Genomic DNA, 21,309 nt, shown 5'->3' with positions numbered 1-21,309 from the left:
GATTTTACCGCAAGATCGGATCATATTTCACGCTTCAACTGCTCTTAAATAATGTTCTAATTTTCTTGCCAATTACCAGAACATGTACCAAAATAAAAGGAAAACATTTTTAGAAATCATGAAAAACGAACCCCAAACAAACCTCTAAACAATAAGAAATATCAAATTGTTTTAAGGACCTTCTTTATACAGTTTTTATGGTGATCAAAAATGGTCCTTAGAAAATGTTTGATAGGATCACTCTGAAAGGAGTTATAGATCAAATTCTGATTCATATATTGTAGAGGCGACCATCTTGGATTAATGACGTCACACAGGCCCTCTGCCACAAATTCAGACAAAACACCTGTTAATACATTATTATATGCTTCATTTGCAATGCACGCCGGTATTCATAACTTCTCTTCATTCAAAATCCCACGTAATTACATATCCTCAACTACTGAAAGGGACAAGGTGACCATGGGCAGGAATAAAAATTGTTGGGGCATTACAGTCGGGTATTAGTGCAAAGGTCTGGGTGAATGGGGTACTTTCATCTTCTTTTAGATTATTTAAATGCACACGTCAAGGATGTCCACTATCACCTTACCTTTTTAATTTGGCTCTTGAGCCATTTTTGTCATATATTCGGCAGTCGGATTGCCTATCCGGTTTTATAGTTGGTGAAGTTGAAGTTAAGGTTTTGGCGTATGCTGATGATATAGTTATTGTTCTTAGTAATCCTGTAGAGGGGGGAAACATCTTGAACAATATGATTTCTGAGTTTGGTGGGCTCTCAGGTTATAAAGTTAATTGGGAGGAGACGGTTGTTTTTCCAGCTCGAGACGCTCAGGTGTGTAGACGATTATTAGATTGGAATTGTAAATGGGAAAACTGTAGGGTGAAATATTTAGGTGTCTTTTTGTCTAGAGATGTGAAAGGTATGGCAGAGTTCAATATAGATAAAGTTCTGGAAAGCATGAGGACTATGCTCCGTAGGTGGAGTAGACTCTCTTTATCCATCTGGGCAAAGGTTAATGCTATTAAAATGGTGCTCCTACCTAAGGTTCTGTATATTATTTAATCGCTACCTTTAAGGTTTACGAAAAAAGTTTTGGGCCGTGTGGATAGGGTCTTTCAGGAGTTTCTATGGGGAGTTTCAAGGAAACCAAGGATACACAGGTATTTAATGGTTAGGAGTGTACATGAGGGGGGTTTTGGTTATCCTAACATTGAAAATTACTACAAAAGTTTTTTGATTAAAAAATGTGTATCCTATTTCTCGTTGAATGAATCAGACATTCCAGTTTGGGCTCAGATAGAAGAGTTTAAGATGAGACCCTTCCGAATTGAATCACTGTACTCTCTTGGAAAGTTACCTAAATCGGTCAGTACATTGCAGGCTGTCCATGCTTCCAAAGATGCAGTCACATCATTGATTGTAAGTGGAGGGCAGGGACTTCATTTCTATGGGGAGGCCTCCATTTGGCAGAATCCGGGGTTGCAGATCAATAATAAGATGCTATGCTGGAGGAGTTGGATGAACAAGGGTATATTACTTATTAGAGACATATGGGATGATGACGGTATGATATCTTTTGAGTCTCTGAAGCGGAAGTTTATGCTACATAATAGGGAAATGGGGAGATATAGATTGTTGAGAGATTTGATTTCTGAGAGAGTATTAATGCTTACTGACCCTTTGTTACAAAGACCAGAAAGGTGTAGTTTTATTGTAGTTGTGCCTCGTGCAGTGTCTAGTTATTTGAGGTTGTTCCCGGTAGAAGAGAAATTTAGATCTTCATGGAATGCTCTTCGACTTATGTGGTGTACTGAACTGGGTGCAGATATTTCTATGCAGGATTGGGAGGTTCTATGGAAGGTTCCAGTTAGGATGAAAATTGATCTAAATTTACGATATATTCAACAGAGGATTTTGGGCCGTCTGTTTTGGACTCCAGTTAAAATGCACAGATTTGGCTTAAGGGAGGATAGTATGTGTTGGAGTTGTTCTACGGAGGTAGGCACTTTGCTTCACATGTTATGGAATTGTTCGAGGGTTAAAGGTTTTTGGAGTGAGGTTTTGGATAGAGTTGATTTGGTCGGGAACATCTCTTTTCCAAGGACACCATCATCAGTTCTTTTGAAATCACCAGTGGGCACTCGTCACTTTAGCTATGCGACTCTGTGTTGGGCTAATAAGGTGTTTTTGGTGGCGACTCGTCAAATTTTACGCCTCTGGAAGACGAGAAAGAAACCAAGTATTGATGAATGGTTATCGCAGGTGCAGTTGCTCTCAAGATTTGAGAGGATTAAGTATTATGCTTTACATAAAGAAGAATTTTATAAGGAACATTGGGAGGCTTTTAATGAACTCTATGTGTGAATTAAGTGCTGATGGGCGATGGTTTTTGTTTCAGAGTGGTTAATTTACTATTGTGTTCTTTTTATTGTGTTTGTCTTGTGTTGTGTGGTTGTGTGTTTGTGTTTTATTTATTTTTTATTTTTTTTATTTTTTCTCTTGTTTTCCTCTGATTTTTGGCTAGTTATCATTTCAAGTTAGGTTTGTTGCGATTAGTAGAGATAATTGATAGGTTTTTCTTATTTATTCTGTACTATTTGTATCAACTTGTATAATGCTTTTTTCGTTTTATTTGTCGTTTTCTTGTTATCATAATTGTTGTTTTGGAATGATATGTATTTCTTTTGATAAATCTTTAAAGTTGTCAAAAAAAAAATGTGTGTTTTGTGGTTTAAACACAAATCTTGCATTGGGCGATTACACTGTTTAACTACCAGCAATTATTACAATTACTCAATGTCTAAAAAATAATGTATTTTCCTGTGAAAGTTATGATTATTATGCAATTTTCTTTTCAGGCGAGCCTTTATTAAAATGAGTACTACCCCAGAGGCCTTCCTGGCTTTACGTTCCCATTTTTCCAGGTCCCATGCTCTAATTTGCATCAGCCATTGGATTCTTGGCATTGGAGATCGTCATCTATCCAATTTCATGATTAATATGGAGACCGGCGGCATGGTGGGAATAGACTTTGGACATGCCTTTGGATCAGCTACACAAGTATGTACCCTTGTGACATTGCTGTTTGTGCTGAAAATCAAATTGACCCTGATCTAGTATGTATTGTTTAATGGCGGAGAAAATATTGTGTGAACAATTTAAATCCCTTTTCATAGGAACAACAGAAACATGAGAAGCTGATTGTGTGACTTTTTGTAAGAGTCATTCAACACTGGTCAAGGGGGCCCAGTCCTAAGGGTATCCAACGGAAGGCCTAAAATATACAAAAGAGGTTGGTGGACGGATGGTACCGTAATTAGAAATCAGAAGGCAGGTGTCCATTCTAATGGATTCCTTCTTCCCACGTATTGCTAATCTTCGATATATTCTCTCGAGCGTCAGATGTCCTCTGAAGCTTTTTCAGCCACCAGAGTGTGTAGCAGGGCTCTGCATCTGCTCCGCCTGGTGCTGTTGTGCACTCCAAAGCTGGACATGGCATTAGGGCCCCGATATATCGAGCCTCCAAAGCCGTGTCCTCCGCTTCTTTTTTCTGTGCACTTTCAATGCTTCTGGAATGCTGCCTAGCCTTTTCTCTTTTTTAGTTGTGTCCTCTGCGATACTACGAAAGCCTCAGGCTTCAAGACTTGTCAGAATGCTGGAGATAAATGTCCATGTCAGATCCCCACTTAGAATGACACTGTTGCCTTTGGATCAGGACACAGTGGATTGAGTGTCCTGCCAGTCGATGGATTTAAAGGCCTTCAGGGAGTGTGCCTCTACACTCTTCACCTATGTTCACAAGGGTGGAAAAATAACACCTATGAAGTATCCAGGATTGTAGTTCAAGAAGGTTTTGGTTGAATAACCTTTTGAGGAATGTGTTACTGCTCAGACAGACAGGAAGCAATAGCATAGGAAGCAACTCTTCCAGGTATCATTCCTAAGCAGTCATCGCCTCCCTCAGAGAATCCCTTCCAGCTTTGAAGGCATTAATCCCCAGCAAATCCTTGACTCCAGAAGAATCAAGTCTTTCTGGCAGTATATGCTTGACATCTTTTGCCAAGGCTCTGGTGCCGGTGGTGTCTACAGAGCTAACCATGCTTACTGAAGCCAGCAGAATGTTCACTCTAGTCCAGCGCAGCATCTATACCAGCTCAACTCTGGTTCCATCGGAGGGCATAGTTCCACCTTCGGGTGTCCAGGCCTCCATGCCGACTCTTCCATGAGGAAGGACAATGCCACCTTCTGTAGATAGGAGCCACTTTAAACGGGTAGGGCAGAGGACTTTGCTGAAGAATGATGAGGGAGAGGATCTACTCGATTTGTTTTCTGACCTGCAAGAGACCAGTGGCTTGGACCCTTCTCCAAATCTGGATAGTGTTCTGGCCACAACTTGGGAGAGGCCCTCTCGGTTCCTTCCAAAAGACAATGCAAGAGTTGTGGAGACCTTAGTTATGTTTGTGCCTGTTAAGCCAAAGGTCCAGAATGACCTTCCAGACATTCTGGAAGAGGGCCCTCCACTGGAGACCTTTTTGCCATTTAGTTTAGTGGTTTCTGTCCCTGTTTTCGCTACCTGGGAGAAGCTGCCTTCGATCCCTGTGGTAGACTATGATCCTGCAAAGAAGCATTGTCCAGCTTCCTCGGACAAGCCTTTTTGTTCACTCACCCATAGCCTGAGAGCTTGCTGGTACAGGCTGCCCAGGGTGATTTAAATACCACATTTCTCTGACAGGAAGAGCTAGAATCTGGATGCCATGGGTCACAAAGTCTTTGCTTTGGTCAGCTTTGCTTTGACAGACGTATTTGCTACCTGTGCTCTGGCACAATACCCCTATTCCTTCTGGAATTTGATAATCAGAGGCAGAAACAGTGCAGACCGAAGAGATGAATGAGGGGGTTTCACCTGTCTGGTGACAGATCCTACAGTCTGGTCTTGATGTGGCCAACTGTGTGGCATGAACAATGGGCGCCAGGTCTGTCCTGCGGTGGCATTTTTGGATGAAGCCCTCAGGCTCGGCACGAATGCCCAGACAAAAGTTATGGTCATGTGGTTGGAGCGGTCTGGATCAATAAACACAATGTAGCGAAGAATCAAGACAGTTGTGAAAACAAATTCAGAAGCCGCAAACTGAGCATGGGTGGGGCTTAAGAATGAATTCATCATGTGATCGGCTGGATGCGGATCTAACGTGATTGCACACGTGACACTCAAAATGCAGGGCACCAGCGTCACCACGGCAACCCCCAACGCTCACGAAACAACCCATTGCACGTTGTGGTTGTGCTGTGTATTCTAAGAACAACACGTTGCCGTCTTCTTCTTGGAACACGTGAACAAGGTGAAAGAGGAGAGGAGGACACTGAATCATGTGTATGATGTAACGTAGTTTATGAGACTAATGAATCCTTGAATAGCCGTGATCTATTAACAGTATCCTCCCCTAATGATACAGCCCCCCTTTTTGAGGCCAGAAACTGGCACACGAGCAACGGGGCATGGATGTTGGCTGCAGGCTCGCAGGTACACTCTTCTGGACCATAACCCTTCCAGTCGACCAGAAACATCTGAGTACCCCTAGATACCTTTGTGTCCAGGATAGCATTCACCTCATACTCCTCCGATCCATGTATCATGAGAGGAGGAGGACGGTCCATGAATGTAGTGCCGCCCCCACATGGTTTGACTAACGACACATGAAAGACCGGGTGAATCTTCCACGACAAAGGCAACTCAAGTTTAACAGCAACTTGATTAACAACCTCCTTAATCAGATATGGACCCACAAAACGAGGCAGCAAACACCTATGACCAGGTATGCGAAGATTTATTGTTGATAACCACACTTTCGTACCAGGCTGATATGAAGGAGCCTCTTTCCGATGTCGATCAGCATACAACTTGGCCTGTGCTTGCGCCTCTGTTAAATGAGACCTAACTGCCTCATGTAAAGCAGAGAGATCATGAAGACATCCGTGTACCGCAGGGTTCTCCGACCCAGGAGCCAGATCTAGAGGAAGTGTTCTTGGATTTTGAGCATACATTACATAAAATGGCATAGAACCACTAGAGGCATGAACTGAATTGTTGTAGGCAAACTCGGCATGAACAAGGACCGAAAACCATGTTTCCTGGTACTGCAAAGTGAGACAGCGCAAATACTGCTCCAATGTGGCATTCAAGCGTTCTGTCTGGCCGTCTGTCTGAGGATGGTACACACTTGAATACCGATCGTCGATGCCCATGGAGTTTGTGAGATGCTTCCAGAAACGAGAGGTGAACTGGGTTCCCTATCTGAGACGATGACATCAGGAAGACCAAAGAAACGGAACACGTTATGCAAAAACAGCTCAGCAGGATCTGTGGGCAACCCTTGGCAAGGAACAAACTAGGCCAATTTGGAAAAAAAGTCAATTACAACCCAAATCATGTCGTGTCCTTTGACCGAGGGTAACTCCGCTATGAAGTCTATTGAGATCATGGCCCATGGACGTCTCGGAAGTGGTTGCAAGAGACCCATTGGTTTTGCTGTGGTGCCTTTACACTGTGCGCATATAGTGCAAGAGGCAATATACAGTGCAACATCCTGATGCAATGACGGCCACCAGCTCCACCGTTTCAGCAACTCTATAGTCTTGCGTTTAACAGGTTGAGCTGCCACAAGTGAATCATGACACCATTTCAATGCGATGAGTCTAGTGGCCACATCCGGAATAAAGACACAACCTTGAACATAAGGCAAAGACTGAATAATGTCCGTATTATATTCTTTAATTTCTGCAGGTTCTTTAGCTACCCATTCTTGGATAGATATCTTCAATGAAGGTTGCAGAGTGCAAGTACATAGCACCTGGTTAATGAGGAGAATATTACCATCCCAGGTACGCGGAGAAGAACCATGCATTCTTGACAGGGCATCGGCTTTAAAATGTAAAGAGTCGGGCGATATGTGTTAAGACGGATTTCTGAACTCTGACCTGGTGGGCAGCCTTCCGAAGGCCAACCTAGTTTCTTGGAACAGGGTAACCTCTGGACAAGCCAGACCAATCACGTTTGCTATGGTCTGTGGTCAACACTAAATCTCAGGAGGGGTGAGGGTGACTGAAAGACCTCAATGAGCACACAGAGCAAGGACACTTACAAATTACTCCCAGACAGGTGTATATATCAAAAATATAAACACATTTATTACAAGGCCTTTGTAACTCAACACATAGTAAAAGAATCACAGCAATACTATCAAACCAACACAACACAATCAATACAAGATATATACAAGACCATTGGGGTCTAAAAGGTTAATGGCACGAAATATATTCACAACCTAGAGGGGAAGGAAAATAGGCAGTGCAGATAGTCTTTTAGTCCCCTTCAACATCAAACGCACACCTAACTAAGAGGCAGTCCAAACCCTAAGAAGAGAGGAGCCTTATGCTCGATAGTATATGCAGTGCCGACGCAAGCGGTTGTTCCAATGGGCAAAACAGGGTCTCTTCAGGGGTCTCTAGCAGCTCAGGAAGGTGGGTGAGGCGATGAAGAATAGATTCAATCTATTCGAGGAGGGCCTCCACTTGAAGGCAGAGGTGATTCCAAGGTTCGGGAATAGTTAGCTAGTTCGCACTAGCAGTGGAAAGGAGAGGGACCCCTAGGGGCCACTTGTGCATAATAATGGATGGAGGCGCTAGGGGCCACCGGTTAGGGTTAGGTTTACTCACCGACCCCAGGCGCACTCCGGACCAAACTTCACCAGTCGAGTCAACTTCAGTTGCGGGTTGTACTGCGGCAATATGACAGCTCTGCGGCTTTCAGTACCGAAGATACAGTGAGGATTTCCAAACGGGACAGTGTCGATTTCTCCACTCCTGATGGATGGATCAGGCCAGTTTCACTGCAGCAGGTTTCAGGGGCAAGAGGGTCACAAATGCAGCACACCTGCAAAGATCGTTGCCGCGGCTGGGCAACACGGTAACCACGTTCACTCCGGTCGTGGCGCTCTCATCTCACTTCAGACCTGGGAATACCAAGTGTTCAAAATTCAGTGTGAGGGTGCCGGGGACACAGAGCTAGCAGTATACCAAGTTTCGAGGGCCTCTTTGAAACGATGGTGAAGACAGAGCAAAGGTCCTGCGTAAGCTGGTCAGCCCACTGGTTGGCCCAGGGACGCTTCCGAGAAGGCTTACTTGCAGGTTTTGTTGAAGGTGCTGAGAATAGTTGGTCCCACTATTCTAATGGGTCGAAGCGTCTTTGCATACCTTCTAGGACAACCAGATGCAGAGGGGTCCCACAGGACGACAGCGGGCTCAGGGTGCCAAACCTTCCAGCGGTTCACCAGCGGTTCCTCGACTCGGCTTCTTAGTTTCAGGATATTTGGATCCTATCCTTCGTTCAGTGAGAACTCCAGAGATCGACACGGTATGGGTGTTTTCAGCCTCCTCTTATCCAAAGTTCCCTTTGCGCCAAAACAGAGAGGACCCAATGGCAGATCTGCTCACAAACACTCCATATGTGGACCAATCATGGACCACGGTGGTCCCAGGCATTCTCAGCACTCCAGACTCTCTGGCACCCAGGATGTGTATTAGGGACAGACAACCCAGCCTACATCCTGGAGGCACACACACAAGGCATGCAGAAGCCTGTGAAAGCTTGGCGTTTTGCGGGAAGCTGAATGACCAAATAAGGACTGACCCGGGTCGGCACGACCTGGGGAAGGCAAAGGGGCAAGATGGCCAAAGGACAGGACAAAAAACCTTGTGGCATGGCCATTTGGGAGCCAGGCCACCTATTTGTGCCAAACACGGTTAACGCGGTTTAAATGGCAGGAAATGGTTAAATTTATATGAATCGATAAGCTGCCACCAGCCCTGTCCATGACCCATATGCACATCTCCCTAAAAGTCCTACGAGAGTATCTAGGGTCTTTGTAATTGACTATGAGACCCAAGTGCACAGTACTGTAAGGTACTTTGGGCACTTGTTACATGTTGCAGAAAAGTTGCAACATTGGAAAAGGACTAAGGGAAACAAAGTCTCCCAGCACTGACTTTCTTAAGGGTATGTCAGTTTCCCCATAACAAGTGAGCGAAAGCCCAGAGGAGTGCAGCAGACGGCTGTGCTCCCCTGGCAAAGTCACACTAAGGTGTTTAAACAGCAGCAAAAAGTTTGGGGGTGTACAACCGGAGGGAAAATTACATATAAAATGAAGTCTTTCCTAACAATATGTCAAGGTGAAATTGAACATGGAAAAAATTCTCGTGCCACCTGGCATGGCGAGCTGTAGTACACTTGACTGATTGTAGAGCAAGTAAATTGCTGTGATCAGTGTAAACCTGTATTGGAGTCGCTGTTCCTAGAAGATGTCTCGAAACCAGAAAGGCATCTCTTACAGCCAATAATTCATGCTCCGTGACCGTATAGTTTTGTTCATATTGTGTGAATTTACATGAGTGGTAGCCCATCAGATGCAAGAGACCTGAGTCAGTGCACAATTGTGACAAGACCACTCAACCGATACCTCCGAAGCATCAGCTTCAACATAGAAAGGTTGTCTGGGATCAGGATGCTGAAGGACTGGTGCTGTGATGAAGGCAGCTTTTAAAGCGTCAAACGCCTGTTGAGCTTCTGTGCTCCAAACAAACAGGCATTTGTTAGAGGTTAGGGAAAATTATGGAGCAACGGTTTCAGAAAAGGAGCAAATAAACTGCTGATAAAAATTCACAAAGCCAAGAAATGACTGCAATGATTTTACGGAGGTAGGGGTAGGCCATTCTAATACGGCTTTTACCTTTTGTACTACTCAGCTTAATGCCTTCACTAGTGATTTCATGACCTAAGAATTCGCCCTCCCTGACATGGAACAAGCACTTTTCTAGTTTAGCGTAAAGATGATTGTCCCGTAGACGTTGCAAAACAGCAGACACGTGCTTTACGTGTTCTTCGTAGGATGTGGAATAGACCAAGATGTCATCTAAATATATTATGACATATTGATCTAGCATATCGCTCAGCACGTCATTGATGGACCTCTGGAAGGTTGCTGGGGCGTTACAGAGGCCAAAAGGCATGACAAGGTGGTAGGGAGAATTCTCTGTTCAGGCTGAATTTCCTAACCTAGTGAGTCCCCCAGCAGCTTTGCTGGATTTCTGGAGTTTGTTTTTTCCTCCTGCCAAGAGTGAGACTCTTTTCTCCCACTCTTGGACATGATTTATGGTGTTCCTTGGACTGTTAATGTGTTTTACTGGCTATGGGGTCCTTTACTCCATAAGGTCTCATGTGTTTTTTACTATGTGTGTTACACAGCACCCTCCGTGCAGTGACAAAGAGGTGTCATAGTGACACCCCACCATAGACTCCATACCCTGGGACTGACTACTGTCTCCCAGGGCATGTAAAGTCACCATTGGCTTTACTAGTCCCAAATTATGAACAGAAACCAGTACAAACTGTTAGGGAGAATTCTCTGTTCAGGCTGAATTTCCTAATCTAGTGAGTCCCCCAGCAGCTTTGCTGGATTTTTGGGGTTTATTTTTTTTCTCCTGCCAAGAGTGAGACTCTTTTACCCTCACTCTTGGACATGATGTGAGTGTGTCTCTTTGACTCTAGATGTGTTTAATGGGCTATGGGGTCTTTTACTCCATAGGGCGTCATGTGTTTTTGTGATGTGTGTTACACAGCACCCTCGTTGCAGTAACACAGGGGTGTCATAGTGACCCCCCCAATATAGACTCCATACCCTGGGACTGACTACTGTCTCCCAGGGCATGTAAAGTCACCATTGACTTTACTAGTCTCAAATTCTGAACAGAACCAGTACAAAACCATCATATTGTGGATGTACTGGCCGGGGCAATTCGATTGCCCCGGGGTCTGTTAGTCGAGGGGGCACGTCTCTGTCCCCCCTGATCGAGTTTTGGCTGGTGACAGTGGATACTACTTTTTATATTCAACTACGAATATATCCCTATGGGATTTTCCCATTGTTCGAGGCTACCAACTTTAATTATTTAATTCTCATAGCCTCGAACACACCGCCGGTTTATTTATTTAATATTAATTCGCCGGTTGGTATTTTTTGCCAGGACTCGATTCTAAAATGGCGTTTGTGTTCTCTTCTGTGACTCCAACCCAAGTCGAGCCCTTAGTTCCACTTTTTGGCGGGCTTCTCCGCAGAAGCCTCCAAAAGTGGTGCCACTCTGTCTGGGTACCACAGGGGGTGTGGGAGGGGGTTTAGGCACCCTGGACTGAGTTACCTTGGTAACTCAAGTCACACTCTTGTGTGATTGGCCCAAGTGGTGAGCCGGCCGGCTCACCACTTAGCATGTTTGATTGACAGCTAGGCTGAGTGAATGGGGGTGTGCTGCATAAAAGCAGGGCTTTGGGGACTGGAACTTCAGAAGTCGCCACAGGACCTGAGAATCCGACGAGGGAGAAGAAGAGCCGACCTGCTACGACGACACCACCGGTGGAGCCCTGCGGAACCGACTCGCCACTTCCCGACGACAGAGAAGATCTCCCGGCTGGAGAGTTGTCTTCCCCTGACTGGTGGGCACAACCAGTTTACCTTCTTTTCCTCGCATCCCAGGACGTCTTGTGGTCGAATTGCCCGTGCCAAGCACCCCGGCAACCAGATAGCCACTTACCACTGGACCGCAAATAAAAGGACCGCTCCTTTTAACTGAGAACTCCGCGGCTGGTTTCTTCCCTGGCAGGGCAACGGACTCCTGTCTTCCTCCCCGACGAGATCCTCTCTTCCTCCGGACGAAGCACCGACTTGCATCTGCTGCCAGGAACAACTGCCCCCGCTGGAGTATTCTCACCACTTTAAGGTACCGTGTCCGCCAGGCCTCCCTTTCTTAAGATTGCTACAAGGTAATAATAATCCCTTAACCTTCTGGACTGGGCTGGTCGCCTTGACCGTTTTACTGGTCCCTTTCTTTTGGTCCAACTCTTTCTGAACCTTTTCGAGACTTTTGGTGCACTTTTCAACCGTGTGACCTTGGACACATTTCGTTCTGATCCTCTTAAAGTGGATCCGGCTTTCTGAACTCTTAACTTCACGGTTTGATTCTGCCTTCCTCGCTTGCTGTGTTCTCGTGAAAGTGTTGGGATCTGTTTCAATTTATACTCTGCCTTTCTCTCCCTTTTAACCCGAATTGTTAGAGTACCATCTGCGTTAGGCGCTCACCGCTGTCTGAAAATAAGTGGGGCTTTACTTAAGACTTGGCTAATATTCTTTTTAGGGAGTGTATATCTTTTAGTGACCGTGTTTTTGAACTGCTTAATATTAGTGCCTGTGTGTTTTATTAGATGTGGTTTTAAATAAATAATTATATCTCTTTTACACCAAGCTCTGGTCAGTGTTTGCTTGTTCTACTGTGTTCTTCTGACCTATTGTGAATACTCTGTATACTGCCTAACTCTTCTTGAGGGAAGTCTGACTGCTCAGCCACAGCTACCAAGTGAATCTGTGTGGTACAGACTGCTACCAAGTGGGTTTACTGCCAAACACCTGTAGTCTTAAATCTTTTGCAGTGGTCCCAGAGGGAACTGCACAGGTTTCTGCCTAACACAAGGTATTCAAAAAGGCTGTACTTTGTCTTGAAAGGCGTCTTCCATTCATCCCCCTTTCTCATCCTTACGCGATTGTACACTCCCCGTAAGTCTAACTTGATAAAATATACAGAGGCACCCAACTGATCCAATAACAGAGATATAAGAGGTATTGGTTATTGGTTGCGTATAGTGACCACATTCAGATTGCGATAAATCTATACATGGCCGCAGGTACCCTTCCTTCTTTGGCACAAAGAAGAGGGGAGACACGGCTGGAGAACGAGAAGGGCGTATGAATCCATTTTTCAGCTCCATGTCCAAATACTCCTTGAGCACAGTATTTTCCTTTTGTGTTAGGGAATAGACACACCCCGACAGACTCCTGGCCCTTTCCACAAGATCGATGGGACAATCATATGGGCGATGTGGGGGGAGAACCTCTGCCCCATCTTTGTCAAACACATCCTTAAGGCTTCATATTTGTTAGGAAGGTCGACATACCACCAACCACCAAGGCTGAATCCATTAATGGATGACATGGACTGCATGACTTAGTCTCTGAGGACAGACAATGAGCATCACAGTACCCTGAGGTGAATGCGACTGACCCTGCTTGCCAGTCAACAATCAGGTTATGCAACACCAACCATGGCAACCCCAATATTATTTTAAACTGTGGTGCAGCGATAATATCAAATCGTATTATCTCCGTATGTCCACTAACAATGGTCATGGTTAAATCTATGGTATGTTCCGTGACCAAACCTGATAGCAACGTGGTACCATCCACCGCATTGACGAACTCAGGATGTTCTTTAGGCACAACCGGGATATCCCACTTGCGCACTAACTATGCATTGATGTGATTCCCTGTTGCTCCGGAATACAAAACCGGCTCAATGGGCCACGCTTTCCTGGAAGGATAGGCAAGTTAGGCGTGCAAAACAAACAGTACTGAGATACAGGAGCCCTGGTTCTTATTGCTCGGCAAAGAGGCTCCCTCTATTGCCGGGCCCTGGCATTTCCCTGCTTTTTAGGTTTTTTTAGGGTATGCTCTTATGTAATGTTCCGAGGAGCCACAATAGAAGCATAGATTGCTTTTTTTACAGTGTTCTCTTTCCTCTGAAGACAAAGGACCTCGGATAGCCCCAATTTGCATGGGTTCACTATTGCCTGCGAGAGGAACACTTGGGGCAGATAGTGTAGGCATTACGCCTCTTTTTTCACCCTTTCTTTCTGCTTTACGTCCGTCAATCTTGAGAACCAAATCCAAAAGTTCCGGAAAAGCAGTAGGTACCACGGGTACCGTGGCTAGAACATCCTTCAAAGAATCTGACAAACCCTGGTAAAGCAAGGCTGCCTTCTTCTCATTGGGCCATCTTGTTTTGGCCACTAGTTGATTGAACTTGGCTATATACGCCAACAGGGGTGTATCCCCTTGTTGTAAAGGAAGCAATTCGAAATCTGTGGCCTGGGTTTTGTATCTAGTATCAAAAACATGTGACATGACGGTGATAAATGCGTCACAATCGTGGAGTAAATGACTCCATTGCTCCAACAATGGGTTAGCCCATACAGCTGCTGTTCCACCCAAATATGATAAAATGAAAGCTGCCTTGGTAGTGGAGTCCGATAATGACAACGGATGACACAAGAAGCGCAACCAGCACTGGTTAATAAAAGTCTGGAATGTCTTAGGGTCGCCATTAACCCGTTCTGGTGGGGCGAGGGGGAACTGTGCCACCATATGTACAGGAACTTTTTTTTGTCTAGCGGATCGACCACCTGAAACAGAAACTGAACCTGGTGCAGTACCGGAAGCACCCGCTCCGCCCGCCTGATTTCTGACCTGCAAATCATTGATACAGCGTTGTGTGACTTCATGAGCAGCTGCCATGTCAGCGTGTATATCTGCAACAAATTGAGCCAAAGCTGCCAGTGGATCATTTACAGGTGTTCTGCTTCAGGCAGTTGAACCTGTCATGTAGCCGACAAGTTCTTTCTGCCAATGTACCTCTCAGGAGTACAAAAGGACTACCTGAGAGATCAATTGACCCAAAAATGGATGGCCGCCACAGGATCCTGCTGGCCTGTAAGAGAAACACGCAATCAACACCACAAGAAACAATGACTACATTATGACAAGATATGGCTGCTAGATATATCTTATGCCAGCAGGCGAAATCCCTGATGATAATTAAGGATTCCTGTTCTTAATTCAAGATAGGCGTGTATCCTGTGAGCAAGAATAACAAGTGAGTAACCCTCAGATGATGGCATACAAAAAATGTGAGAAAAAACACAGCTACTATGAACATAGAATGTCTTACCAAGATGTTGTTGGTACGTAGAAGCAACAAAGTCTTGAAATCTCAGGCTAAGGAAATGGTAGGCTCCTTCTAACACCCGCCAGCACGAGGATGCCTAAAAGTGCTCCAATGGCAGTGTCTAGTCTGAGCACAAACTTGTTAAGCTCCTCCTAGCACCCGCCGGCACGAGGACCCCTAAAAGTGCTCCAAAGGCAGTCTCTAGTCCGAGCACAACTTTGTTATTCCTATGATGGCAGTTCGTCTGAGAAAATATGTGGGCAAAATGTCACAAGCACAGTTCTTGTAATCCTGAAAGGTGGTTCTGTAAAAAAACGTGGTACTTGATGAGCAATCCAAAATGTTCCAAATCGTAACCTTTCCGGACACTGAAGTCAATAATAATAGGCAAAGGAGTCCGTAGGAAAGCTGAGTCTGAAAAATGTGCTGGCTAGAACAAGGGCAAAGTGTGAGGCAAAAGAGTAGTCCAAAGTGTTCCAGGATTCGGTAACCAGGAGTTTTCTTACTGAGACAAAGGGCAAGGCGAAAATGAAAGTCTGTGAAACGTAGTAAGGGTCTGGATCAATAAACACAATGTAGCAAAGTATCAAGACTGATGTGAAAACAAATTCAGAAGCCGCAAACTGAGCATGGCCAGGGCTTAAGAATGAATAAATCACATGATCGGCTGGATGCGGATCTAGCGTGATTGCACACGTGACACTCAAAATGCAGGGCACCAGCGTCACCACAGCAACCCCCAACGCTCACGAAATGACCCATTGCGCGTTGGGGTTGTGCTGTGTATTCTATGCACAACACGTTGCCGTCTTCTTCTTGGAAAACGTGAATAAGGTGAAAGAGGAGAGGAGGACACTGAATCATGCATATGATGTAACTTAGTTTCTGAGACTAATGAACCCTTGGATAGCCGTGATTTCTTAACATCTGCGATCTGACCAAGAATCACAGGCCGGCCCTTCTGACCCTTCTGACCCTTTTCTTCATTCTCTCCATGCTTTCCCAAACAGTTTGGTGGTGCAGGCTGCTACCGTGAACCATAAAACCACCTCTTTTTTGTCTTTGCCCCCAGACAGGGAGAGCAAGAGACTGAACGCATGGGGTTGGAAGATTTTCAGGCTCTTCGAGCCTTGGTCTCTAATGCATCAACACATCTTGCGCTTTGGGCACATTTTCTGTTGGCCTGTAGTCGGTGATGGCCGAGGCAGCTGAGTGCATCTCAAATGGGGAGATGCGGGAAAGCTTTGAGTCCCGTATTAAGGATGCCAAGGAGGCCACCTATCTGATTTTGCAGTCTGACCTGGATATCACAGACTGCACAAAAGGACGATGGCCATCATTACAGTTTTGTGGTTTCTTGGCTGAGGGCATCAGGATTTGCTACTGAAGTCCAAGAGAAACTTCTGGACATGCCCTTCGATGGCATGAACTTTTTCAGCACCAAGGCTGACTGGTAGCTGCGGAGGTTTCAAGCCTCTAAAACGGCTGCCAAGTCCCTGGAGCTAGCAGTACAGCAACAGCGACCCATGTCCCCAGTGGGCAGCGGCAGGGTTTTTCACCCCTTTGCCACTTAAGCCCAGTGAGGTAGAGGCCAAGCACCATCGGGCAGGCAAGGACAACGTCATTTCTACAGGGATAGGGGCCACCTCCACTGTGCCCTCCCCAACCCCCGGCACAAAGCTTCTCTGAAGTGGACTTCTGCTATGTGTCCCCTGTGGGATGCAGAATATCCCTGTTTGGTGAGGAATTGAGAAATTCTGCTTCGGACACCTGGGCCTTGAAGGTCGTCCAGCATGGATACTGCCTCCCTTTTGCCTCTTGCCCTCCAGACCTCCCCATGCCACCAATGCTTGCTAGAGTAGATCTGTCAGTTTCTGGCAAAAGGGGCCATAGAGATTATTCCAGCTCAGAACAAGGCAGGAGTTGGTACTCAACTTCCTTTCTGGTGCTGAAGGACGGCGGTCCGGAACCCATCCTGGATCTGGGGCTTTTGAACTTGTCCTTGCGCAAGGACAAGTTCAAGATGGCCACTCTGGCCCATGTTTTGGACATGAATGACTGGTTATTCTCCATGGATCTTTATGATGCCCACGTGGCTAGCCGCAAGGAGGACAGGATGTACCTGATATTTAAAGTAGGCAACTGTCATTTCCAGTTCAAAGTTCTCCCTTTTGGCCTTTCTTCTGAACCCAGGGTTTTCAACAAGCTACTATCGGTAGAGGCGGCTCGCCTCAGAAGGGAAGGCATTCATTTCTTTCCCCACCTGGTCAACTCACTCATCCGAACCTGCTCACCAGATTTAGCATCGGCACATCTGTACCGGACATGCAGCGTATTGCATAGCTTGGGTTTCTCCCTGTACTTTAATATATCTCAGGGTTCCCCATCCTAGTCCCTCTGATTTAATTTATCTGTGCAGTCTTAGATACTTGCCTGGGTCGGGTTTCCCACCCAAGGACAGAGTGGCAAACCTCTTCAAGATGGTCCAGGTTTACCAGCCTCAGACAGCAGTTCCAGCCTCAGCTTTTCTGCGCTTGCTGGATCTCTGATATCAAGCATCTTGGTAGTGCCAGAGGCCCATCTGCGCATGAGGTCGCCACAGTGGCTTGTGAGCTCAAAGTTGTCTCAGTTTCAGAGACGAACTTCAGACCTTCTATTGGTCTCAGAAAGAGTGCCCAGACGTGTGCAATGGTGGTGCTAAAGAGGTTGCTTTTTGTCAACCTTGGCCACAAGTGACTTGAGTCACAGGTGCATGTCTGAAGGGCTGGGGCACTCCCCTCCAAGACCTTACAATGAGTGGACTGTGGTCCCCATAAGAGTGCCGGGAGCACGTCATTCTGCTGGCGCCAAGGCCGATAAGTCTGGCATTGGTCATTTTTCTCCACTCTGTGAAGGGCAAGACAGTACTGGTCTTGACGGAAAATACTGTAGCCATCCATTACCTCAACCAGAGGGGTGGCGTGGGCTCCTTGCTAACAGGGGATGCACCAAAGAAGAAGTCAAACCCAGCAAAACGCAGAAGCCTCCCCGACAACGCTCTCAACCGCCATCTTGGAACATTCTCTCACTAATACACAACATTCCAACATTCACTCTGACCTCATACATTCTAACCCAACCTGCATCCGCCCATACGCAAGTCACATTAGAACCTGTTCTTTGGCTATTCCTTAGATATACTTCTGATGTGAGGGATTGATGGATATCAATTTTTGGCACATCCTTGCCAAATATTTGTTATTTACCTCTGGATTGGCATACCATTTCAACCCAGAAATCAAGGCCCATCATGGCCATGACTCGATTGTGCTTGCCAGACAATTCAGCATACTCATGGGTGGTTCATTTAATTCAAAAAGCATCCAAAAGGCCTTCGGGGTGAACGCACAAACGCAGTGAAAGATAATCGTCACAGTACATTACAGTTCTGTGTTGTAGAGGGTACTGGTAAGTATACTGTTGTTTGTGGTTGTATTTTATTTGTACAAATGGTTTCACTGCCCTGCCATTGGAGGGTTGCAGATGCAAGAACATAGCTGCATGCTGGTGTCTTCAAATGCTGAGAATCTGTTGTTCGATAAGTCCCTTATTTATACCAATCAATCCCTGCTTTATTGTTCTCTTTTCTAAGTCTAATAAGCAAAATATTATTATGCATTGTATTCTTGAGTTTGGAAGCACACAAAATGTATGAATATTTTAAGTTAAGCAATAACTTTGTTATGGTATCTTTTTTAACAACCTCTTGAGATTATTTTCAATGACTCTTCTTTACTTTTTGTATTACTACAGTTCCTGCCTGTGCCAGAGATGATGCCTTTCCGCTTAACTTACCAGTTTCTTAACCTGATGTTGCCAATGAAAGAATCTGGTCTAATTAATAGCACAATGGTACATGCCCTCAGAGCCTATCGTGCACATCCGGACCTGATAATCAATACCATGGATGTCTTTGTAAAGGAGCCCTCCTTGGATTGGAAGGTAATGCTGCTTTGCCAAACTACAGTGATGGGGAGGGTGATGGAGCACTGTTATTTGAGACAGTCCACAAGTTCAAGTTTCTAATGTAAATCATCCACCCAGAGTCCTAATCTTTAGACATATCCTGGTGGGTGGCCGCTGACATTTGAAAGCTTGTGTCTAGGAGGGAGTGTTGTGTGCCTCTGTGCTAACTCTCTATGGCGGATTACTCCTAGACTCCACAAATGACAATGGCCGGAGCATATATAGAGCACAGCATGACCTGTGAGATCAGTTTCTTTTTTCTGCATGGTTCATCGGGAACGTTGTCTCCCCCTCAGAACCTTCCTCTGCTTCATGTTTCTTTTCAAATTCCTATAGCTATGCCATGTTCATCTGAGCTTTGCGGTACTGTGATGCTGTAAATGCTTTATGGAGGGACAGGGTCTCCTAGCCCTTGTTCTACCCCTTCTGTGTGTGTGTTTTCTCAGTTTTAGGCCACTAAAGCGTGGACCTCTGGCAGTGCAGCTCTTAATGTTTTCCTTTTGGTGAACAACAACCATGGTATACCTTTATAGCACCCATGGGTTGGGGTATACCCTTGTACCCTGAACTGTGTTTTTGGGCACCTGTATGTTGCCCACAGAGCAGGGTATCCTCCATTTTGGATACCCAGGCCATGCCATTGGAATCATTGGATTCCTGCAGGAAGGCAAGATGGCCCCTTTGGCCTCTTGGTTTATATTGCCTTTTACCTTGTTTCCCAATGTCTTGGGAATTCCTGACTGTGTCCCTTCCTCCTGACTGGCTGTTTATTTATTGTTTGCTTGTTAGGCTCTTATACAGTAAGTCAATTCTGTTTCAAAGCGCACACAGGGCAACAGGGAGTGAACATGGGTTTGAAACATTAAATACAGTGGAGAGAAAAAAGGACGACCCTACGATTCCTTGTGAGTATTCAGAACGTGCAATTGCAGCTAGGGAGAGGGGAGTGGGGGTAGGTGCTGGGGTGTCTGTGCTTGTGGGTGAGCAACAGATGAAGTGCATGGTATAGTAAGTGCTAAATGGCCTGGCCTTGGGTGGAAAAAGTGCAAGCCTCCAGGACAAGACAGAAGGGTTTCGAGGCAAGTGCTGAAAGGTAGACGGAAGCTGAGGCGATTGGGTGTGGAAGATGAAGGACCCAGAGGATGCATAAGAGCCCTGGACACCAATCACAGCAACTGTGAGATTAGCAGAGGAGGGAAGAAGGGAAGGAGGTGGTAAAGAAGAAAGTCTTGAGGAGCTTCCGTAATTTGTGAAAGTCCTGCTCAAGACGCAGAGGAAGGGGGGAGGCTGTTCTATAGGAGGGAGCCTGCTGAGGAGAGAGATCGGCCTCCTGCCCTCTGTTTAGCGAAAAAGCTTTAAACACAAAGGGTTGGTGCAAGAGGAACAGAGGTCTAGAAGGAGAGTAATTAGTAAGAGGGAGTTGCAGATAGCATGCTCCCCGGCCCCAGGAAGCCTTGTGGATGATGCAGAGTGATATGATTTTAATCTGTGCAGCAAGCCGGAGCCAGTGAAGACTTTTTAGGGCAGGAGAGATGCTGTCCCTGGGCTTAAGGCCAAGGATAAGTCTTGCTGCCCTATTCTGAATTAGCTGGAGGGGTCGCAGAGTGGAAGAAGGTAGGTTCAGGAGGAGGCCATTGCAATAGTCAAGCCTAGAGAGAACCAGGGCTCGGGTAACGTTGAGCTTCTGGGGGAAAGTGAGAAAAGGGAGAATTCCTTTGAGAAGGAAGAGCTGAAAGTGGGACTTCTTGGCAATGTCCAGAGTGTGAGGGAGGAAGGATAAAGAGGAGTCGAAGATGACTCCAAGGTTTCTGGCTTCAGTTGAAGGAGCAGTGGATGGCCCATAGAAGAAGTCCAAATTGAGGGGAAGAAGGAGGGAGCAGGGGTCCCAGTAGGAAGGATCTCAGTTTTGCAGTTATTGAGGAAGAGATTGTTGGAAGTGCACCAGGACTGGATGGCAGATAGGCAGTCAGATATGATGGAAGGTGCTAGAGAGTCAGCAGGAAGTTTGAAAAAGAGTTGTGTGTCGTCTGGATAACACTGGAAGTTGGAGGAGATGAGGAGTGCTAGCTAAGCAAGGTAATTTTTAAAGAGCCAGGGGGAAGAGGATAGAGCCCTCGCGGACACCACAGGCAGAGAAGGGAGTAGGAGGGGAGAAGGTGCCATGGATAACTTGGGAAGAGCGGTCAGTTAGGATGGAGGTCAGCCAGTCCAGTGCCTGTTCCGATATACCAAGAGTATCGTGGAGCTTTTGTATGAGGATGGGAATGGTTGACTGTGTCAAAGGCAGAGGAGAGATTGAGCAGGATGAGGTCAGCTGGGGTGTTGGAGTCCAGTGATGCGAGCAGTTCTTCACTGGTGTTCAGAAGAGCAGTTTCCATGCCTCTGGATGCTCGGAATCCATATTGATGTTTGTGGTGACCACC

At 45.9% G+C, this 21,309-nt stretch overlaps 1 protein-coding gene across 1 annotated transcript in view; it reads left to right on the top strand.

Moving 5' to 3' along the window:
* The window catches only part of PRKDC (protein kinase, DNA-activated, catalytic subunit), a 3,362,625-nt gene that overhangs the window by 3,289,313 nt on the left and 52,003 nt on the right, over window positions 1–21,309 (top strand). The window contains exons 83-84 of the mRNA XM_069621025.1: window positions 2,863–3,064; window positions 18,674–18,862. Of these exons, the coding sequence (XP_069477126.1) occupies window positions 2,863–3,064; window positions 18,674–18,862 (391 nt within the window). The remainder of the gene's footprint in view (window positions 1–2,862; window positions 3,065–18,673; window positions 18,863–21,309) is intronic.

The sequence above is a fragment of the Ambystoma mexicanum genome, chromosome 5q (genome assembly GCF_040938575.1).
Source record: "Ambystoma mexicanum isolate Mex_15411 chromosome 5q, UKY_AmexF1_1, whole genome shotgun sequence".
Lineage (NCBI taxonomy): Eukaryota > Metazoa > Chordata > Amphibia > Caudata > Ambystomatidae > Ambystoma > Ambystoma mexicanum.
The sequence above is the reverse complement of the archived record's forward strand: the minus strand, read 5'-3'. Positions and strand labels throughout refer to the sequence as shown.